Source organism: Mesitornis unicolor, unplaced genomic scaffold (assembly GCF_000695765.1).
Source record: "Mesitornis unicolor isolate BGI_N332 unplaced genomic scaffold, ASM69576v1 scaffold11625, whole genome shotgun sequence".
Taxonomy (NCBI): domain Eukaryota; kingdom Metazoa; phylum Chordata; class Aves; order Mesitornithiformes; family Mesitornithidae; genus Mesitornis; species Mesitornis unicolor.
Window position 1 is genome coordinate 34,313 of NW_010184854.1, and position 7,708 is coordinate 42,020.

The 7,708-nt window shown below is 41.2% G+C and overlaps 1 protein-coding gene across 1 annotated transcript in view; it reads right to left on the reverse strand.

The window, feature by feature from the left end:
- LOC104540754 overlaps positions 1–7,666 on the reverse strand; it is a gene marked incomplete at its 3' end in the record, with an annotated part of 41,271 nt that extends 33,605 nt beyond the window's left edge. Inside the window, exons 1-7 of the mRNA XM_010184631.1 lie at positions 7,613–7,666; positions 6,162–6,339; positions 4,348–4,461; positions 3,494–3,661; positions 3,068–3,170; positions 2,350–2,479; positions 1,163–1,268 (exon numbers count right to left, since the gene is read on the reverse strand). Of these exons, the coding sequence (XP_010182933.1) occupies positions 1,163–1,268; positions 2,350–2,479; positions 3,068–3,170; positions 3,494–3,661; positions 4,348–4,461; positions 6,162–6,339; positions 7,613–7,618 (805 nt within the window). The remainder of the gene's footprint in view (positions 1–1,162; positions 1,269–2,349; positions 2,480–3,067; positions 3,171–3,493; positions 3,662–4,347; positions 4,462–6,161; positions 6,340–7,612) is intronic.
- Positions 7,667–7,708: the final 42 nt, after the last annotated feature.

The window sequence follows — 7,708 nt, forward strand, 5'->3', positions numbered from 1 at the left end:
ATTATGTGTTGCTACACTACCACCATCCAATGAATGGAGTACAATTTTCCCTGAATATTTTTCAAGACTCCAGTAATTTGGCTTAGAATTCCTTTGTATCTGATGGCTCTAAGTCAATGTTGTTATTAAATTGTCAAAAGCACACTTGAACCGCTGTTATTACCACAAGATAATGTGAGAACATTGAGGTCCTCCAGCTGTTGGAAAACCTCTGGCCTTATTGGCCATGTCTCCACTAAGCACACCTGGGACACCAAGGTCCACTGTCATGGAATAGCCTACAGCTATCATAGTCGTCTCTCTCACCTCCAAAACAGTCACCTATCTATTATAGATCGTCCTTTGGCTGCTTTGTCTCCTGAACATGCTCAGCTACCCAAGGTTACTTCCAAGACACACGAAGAACCAATTTTCTATGCCAGGAAATGTTCCTCACGCAGATGTCACCACTAATCTAAATTCAGTTGTGGTGGGTCTATAGCAAACATCTCTAACACACTGCTTGTGGAAATCCCTTTGGTAAGAAGGTAACTATTCACAGTCACATCCTAACTGTGTTAAGAAAGAGATGTGGGTAAAAACCAGCCCATGTCACCCTACCAAATCAGGTGAAACACACAGGAAGAGAAGGAATAGAGTCTATGTGGTGTGTAACGCCTGAACAGTCCTAGATACTGGATGAACTGCTATTGCTGAGGACATACTGCTGTCAGTTCTCTTTCTCAGTCATTCCAGATGGTCTTCAGTGGTATTTCAGAAACTATCTCAATATGCCTGTGGCTTTGCTTACTGGCCCCTGTTTTTTCTCAGCAGTAAGTAACTCATGATCTGCCAGGCTGACACATTTTCAAATATTCCAGTAGGAACAGAAACCTTTTTATTGCACTAGTGGTGGTGTGACATACCCTTCATTTGCTCCTCCTTTTTCATATAATGCATTTAGGAACATTATATGATGAAGTTGATTTGCCAGGTTTGGAAATCAACAGATGGTGATGGGTATAGAGCTGAGCCGCAGTACACCCATGCACATCTCCATAGACATACAGATACGTGTACACCAACAATCAACATGGATAAGATGGCAAATATATCCGAGCCTCAACGAGATGGTTTTAGAGTAATTCACTGCCATACTTACAGAGCTGGTCAAGGATCGTACCTTCTATGGTAATGGCTTGGTCTCCTCTCCTCTCCTGGGTCAGGGCTGCAGCACTATGGTGGTAAAGTTCTGCTCCACTTTTTGCAGACCCTAATCTGTTCACCAGCTAAAGAGAATCATGCAGTACCGAATGAAATGTGGGATGCTTTTGTATAATAAAACCACCCTATACTACATTACAAATTCATTGCAATGGCACGACAAGAGAAATGGATGAAGATGTGACCACAAACCAAAGCTAGAGTTTAAACGAATGCATTGCTGCTCAGTGGAGTTCATGGCAAATTTCAAGTTCATGGCTTTACCACAAATGACTCACACAGACAAGTTAACTTAGTTAACTTAGCACAGCAGCTAACTTAGTTACTTGTCCTTTGCTCTGCAGCCTGTGACTTGGTCCTGGGGTAGCTCCGTCTCTACCAACAGGCACAGATTCCTGCTGTATGACATTTAAGTGGTAATTAAACAGGTCTTTTTTGTTTACCATCTGTTAATCAACTGAGTCTGACTCAGCCAAGGGAGTTCTAGACCTTGGGATCTTAGCTAATGGCAAATGCAAAGTAGTGTGATTTTGCTAGAATTCTAGTGTAAAAGTCTTTAAATTACATCAAACTTCCTAAAAATGTCTATTGTTATTGCTGACCCCTGAGAGCTTGTTATTATTTTATTGCAATGAATGCATAGACTAAGACTAATTTTTAGAAAATATTTTACAGCACATTTATTTTAATTTATTAGATACTTCCCCATATGCTTGCTAAATAAACAGGAATTTCAGTGAGTTACACTTCCATTTAGATTTAATTTCTTTCTCTTGGCTTTGGATGGTTTCTTTGTAGTGGTAGGAATCTGTTCTAATTTAAAGATGGTTCACAAACTAAATGCCATGTCAGAACGATCCTAAACTTTGTAAGAGGTACCTCTAGTGACCTGGATGTGAATTTAAGCTACAGAATAAGTTAATTCAATTATTATTTGAACCATCAAACTCTCAGATCAGAATGCTCTGAAGCTTTTGGATGCTCACAATCCAAATCTAATTCAGGAGAACTTGACTTGTAGAAACTTTTTTGATATGGCAGCAATTATTCGGCCACTGTTCTCATGCAATGGATCTCTTCCAGTAAAATGAAGTAAAACCCTGCCTGTATAATCTCAGACAGATCTTTAAACCTTCCCAAACTTACCTCACATTCATAGTGTCCCATATCTTCATTGGAAGGGTTCTTGACCACCAGGACTATTATACCACTCCGTGGTTCACTGAACGTCTGGTATTTACTTGTGTCCTTCAGCAGTACACCGTCTTTGTACCATCTGCATGTGGGAAACACTGAATATAAGTCAGGGAAAATTATGCATTGTCAAGAAGTCCCCAGCTTGCTGATCCATCTGTCAGACCAGTGGACAAACAAGTCAAGAGTAAATCATCAGATGAAGGTTTGGAACCAGGAGGATAGGTCTACAGGTAGATCACACGTGGATACTGAACTGCACAGGTTTATGAGATTCTTCTCAAAAAATCTCATCTGCCAATGCAGGAAAAAGTGCTTCCAATCATGATAAGCAATGTTGAGCTTTTTGTCTGAATACCCCGGAGTTTTTGCTGATAAAATCAATTTATGTGCAGGGCAGGGAAGGTAAAGGATTGATGTATTGTTGCCAGGCCATTAGATCTGATAGTCTTATGTCAGGGACTGCCTGTATGTATTTCTTTTAAGATGCCAGCTAGAATAAATTGCTGAGAATCTCAGGAATGCTGAGATCAGGGAAAGATGGCATTGGGATGGGGTTAAGGTGGGAGACACAAAGAAGAAAGGGTCATAACCTTGAAAAAAAGGGCAGGAGACTCTTCTAACCATGCAAAACGGGAAAATAGGATTTGTTCCAGTGTGAAGAACTGACCTGATTTGAGGCCTAGGTGCTCCTTCGATAGTGCAGGTAAACTGAGCATCTTCGCCCTCCACAAAATAAGCATTTCTAACCTTGTTCACAAACCGCGGGGGCACTGCAAAGCAAAGATGAACATAACTAGTAGCTGGAAATACAACCAGATCTGTGCCCCTGGCCAGATAATTCTCATCATATCTGCACACAAGACACTAAAGACCATTTTATTTGACCTAGGAACAATTGACTACACCCGTATAGCAATTTTTTTTTCAAGTATTATCCAATAGATGTTATACAGAACTTCTAGAATAATTTAATATTCATGTTTAAAGCACTACATAGCAGAACCCTTTGAAATGCATCTGGGCAGGACTAGATTATCCCTAAGGTCTCTTCCAACCCAAACCATTCTATGTTTCTGTAATTCTGTGACTTTACCTTGAACGAGGATCTTTCCTAAGGTACTGGCATTTCCAGCAGGACTGGAAGCAAAGCACATGTACTGTCCTGAGTCAACACCTGTTAAGTTGTCCAAGATCAATGTGCAGGAACCATCGGGATCTTCTATTATAATGTGATGGGGATCCACCTCCACAGGCTTTCCATCTTAAAGATAAAGGGAGAAAAAGTCTTTTTAAAATAGCTTAGTGTCAATTATGTTTTCTCCTTGGGAACTTCATCCAGCTCTTCCACTTGAGAGGATTGAGAGCTGTATTTGCTTTTTAGCAGCTGATGCTGCTGGTTGAGGGATGAGCTTTTCACCTTCCTCCAGCTCTCTGCACAACATCCTGTGGGCAAAGCACTGTTGAGGGACATCATACATCATGAATCCTCATTTAAAAGTGAAATTCTCCCAGCGTATGTGATGTGCAGTCATAGCTCTGATTTGCTAGCCCAAGGAACTCTAAAGATGCAGAGCAGGTCTTTACAAGACATGAATTTATAGCAAAGCTGTTTCTTCCGCGATTCAGTAATGCTGGGGAAAAGAATTTGCTCATATGGCTGTCTGTGCAATGACATGGAAACATCTGAGCTAGTTCCAACAAGTTTTTCATCTCCTGGAAGCTGTCAAAGTGCTGCAAGGTGTGGATTCATCTTGGCTGATAGGTAAATCTGAAAAAGCAGGGTATTGACTCACAGGAAGATTTTGGGTTGTTTAGCAGTTAACTTTAAGACTAGACTTGGTTATCTCCAAGTTGTCAGCTTTCAGATTACCTACTAACCGATCAGCACAAAGCAATGTAGATGGAGACCAAGTTTGGAGGATGCATTTCATGACTCGCTGCTCATACCTTTGTACCAGCTGATAGATGGCCTGGGAGCTCCTGTAACCTTGCAAGCCAGCTTGACCGTCTCTCCCAGCTCAGCTGTGCAGTCCGCCAGTTCTTCCTCGAAGTCTGGAGGTACTGAAACAACAGTATAATAAATAATAAATATAACAAATAATCAATGTGTTAGTTATGAGAGGGGTGGGCTCTGTCCATGGGATGGACGTGGCAAGGCAGGATAAGTAATGTATTTTTTGCAAATCTGTGAAGTTCAGAATGAAAAGCTGAAGAGGACATTTTAGCAGCTATTGGCTTTCCAAGTGATGCGCTGTTTTTGCTTATCTAAGACTAAATTCAGTCTGTCAAATGTCTGTTGTTGGCTATAAAGATGAGCCATAAAAAAGTGGGATTTGCTGCTGATCTGGAAGTATTTTAGGCCATGATTTTAATATGTGCATCCATTATTCAGACACACACAGCTGTCCCAGTTAATTTCCCAAATAGAATGCACTCTTGATATCCAAACTAGTCTTCTGTTGGTCTCCATACAGTAAAACATAGGATTCGTTAAGGGACTTTTATTTTAACTTATTACTCGCATATGAAACTATGCAAAGTTATTCTGATTGTCTTTCTTATTAGAACACCTGACTAAAAGCACATAAATAAACTGCCCAGACTTCTTTTCTTCTTCTTTTCAGTGTATGTACACTAAAACAAATTCTGTTCTGGCATTTTATGATGCTAAACTTGCTTATGCTGTAAAAGACATCATTTATAGCTTATACCTGGGCAATAAAGATCCAATATCCCTGCTGATAAATTCTGTGGATAGAAAACTGGTGGAATCTCAAATGACAATGAGGATGAACCAACTTGAATGACAAGACAAAAACCCAAAGCAAACCCATGTGCCCAGATACAGCAATGTAAGCCAGGAGTCTGGAGTGGAGAATTTGGTACCCAACAAAGTCACAGAGGGTCTTTATACTTGTGTTTCTCATGCCATGGGCAAGCACCTTTATCACCAAATTCTGTGGTCATCTACCCTTCTGCCATCCCTGCCAGATCAAATCATAGCATCGTTTGGTTGGAAAAGACCTTTAAGATCATCAAGTCCAACCATAACCTAACTCTACCAAATCAAATGCATCTCTAGTGCCAGCTCTGGAATTTGTATTGTAGAAGCTTCAAGAATGTGATTCTTCTGCAGTGACACACTTTTTCTGGGCTATTTTGTTGAAAAGCAACATATTCTGCTTATCAACCAAGACATATGAAGACAGGGAGCTGAGCAACCACTTCATCCTCTGATTCTCCATCAAAAGCAGCAGTCCACATCGCTTGAAACAGCCAGGGAGAGCCAGCTCTTCTCAGCTCGTCAGCCTGTGTTTTCCACACTTGGGTTATAGACTTGGAATAGTAATTAAAAAGTTACTTATCTGCTCTGCTATTGTCTAAACCCCAAGACAGGTCCTGTGGGACATCTGTCATGTAACTTAATCACTTCAGTGATATTCAGTCTTGGCTACCTTGATGGTAAATGGAGAGAGTCAACCACCACTGTCCCACCCTGATAAAGATGCCTTCCCCAGCCTAAGTGGAGGACTTAATGCTATGGTCATTCCAGCTAAAGCTTACTGGATGCTGTTAAGTGACGTGAGTTGTTATTTACAGCAGTCCGTGATGTGATTAAAGGAAAATGTCCAACCCTAGTTGAGTTTAAGAGGTGGTAGATGACCCTAGATGGATATTCTCCTTTTGCTAATCTTCTTACTGAATCAGGGAGGCAACCCAAGAAAAAAAACTAGGTTTGGGGCATCTTGGGCCATACTCACTCCAGATGGGCTCACTGATCCGCTGCTGTATGCCACAGATCTCCTTCACCCAGGAGTTCTTGATGTTCACTGTGCGTGCCTGAAGGAGGTACTTGCGGACCAAATCTTCCCGTTCGTGCCAGATCTCAAAGGCCCGGTCATCCCCTTCCACAAGGTCATTCACATCTATGTTGTTCAGCTACGTGACAGAGGGAGGACAAGGAAGTCAACACAAATTCTCTGGTTTTTAAGACTGAATTTTAGCCAGAACCTCTCCCACAGCTGAAAATCCCAGTTTAGGACAGTTCAGATCTGGACCTAGCCTTCATGAACCAGAACCATCCTCAGTCAAGGTCTGAAATGGAAACAATTATTCAACACCAGCAAGCCTCCTGCTGCCAATGCATACCCTTTTCAGTGGGCACGAGTTCTGCTATTCCCATTAAAGCTGTATCAGATGCTCCAACAGCAAAGCGGATAATTTACACCACTTCTAAAGATTTTTCACACTGCATGAGCAATGCAACTTGGCTTAGGCTGAACAATCAGGGTCACTTTGCAATCCTTTCCCAGGTGTACCTGACTTTCTGGTTATCAAACTGTCATTTTCCTGTGAGTAATTATTACATTTCAGGAAAATAATGTCCAGCGTTAAAGGGCATCCCAAGGGTGGGACACACTGCCCCCATAGTGCAGTGCTTTTGGGCTCAGGAACAGCACAATTAGGGACAACACAGAAAGAAATTACAGAGCAGGCGCTCTCTAGACAAAGAATCCCTTTTTCTTCTTGGAAAATAAAATCTGCCTATGAATATCAATGAGGACAGAGAGAAGGACTTTCAGAAGGCCCTGACTGGGCTTGCTCAAGGACTTCATGGGTTATTTGGTTGGTTGGTTGGTTTTTGCCAACCAGTTGAACAACTACTGCCTTGGAAAAGCTCTTTCTGCAATTTCTTGCAGTTTTAACCCAAGCCCTGAATTGTCTGAAGATCAATTGGTCAAATCCTCTGAATTTTTCTTTTCTAAACAGGAATTGGTGTCAGGAAAGGACATAACCAACAAAGACAATCACTGGGACTGCAGCACACAACTAAAACAGCATTTCCTCCAATTTAATACCAACACTACAGACTACCAACACCCAACATCTACAAATGCTGGCAAAAACTACAGACAGCCAAATTCACAACAATATTACATACTTACCCAGTTAACTGAATGAGATAACAGAGATGAATAGACACTTTTAAGTGTAATCTCACTGCTGCATGGCAAAAACCCACCCATGCTTCTGATGGTTTAACAGAGAGATTTTGGGATAGAAGTAGATTCTACTTGTGCTTCAAAAACTTTCAGAAGCAGAATAGCTCAAAAGGATTAGTGAAATGTCCCATTTAGACAACCAGAAGCTGGATAAAAATGTGCATTTCTCAATGAAAGAAGTGCTCTAGGTGAGGATATAATGATCAGACCTTCATGATGTTCTTGAAGATGTAACTGTAGGTGTCTGTCTTTGTGTCTCGCTTTGGTTTGCAGATCACAATATAGTTTCTGAAGAGGAAAACGTG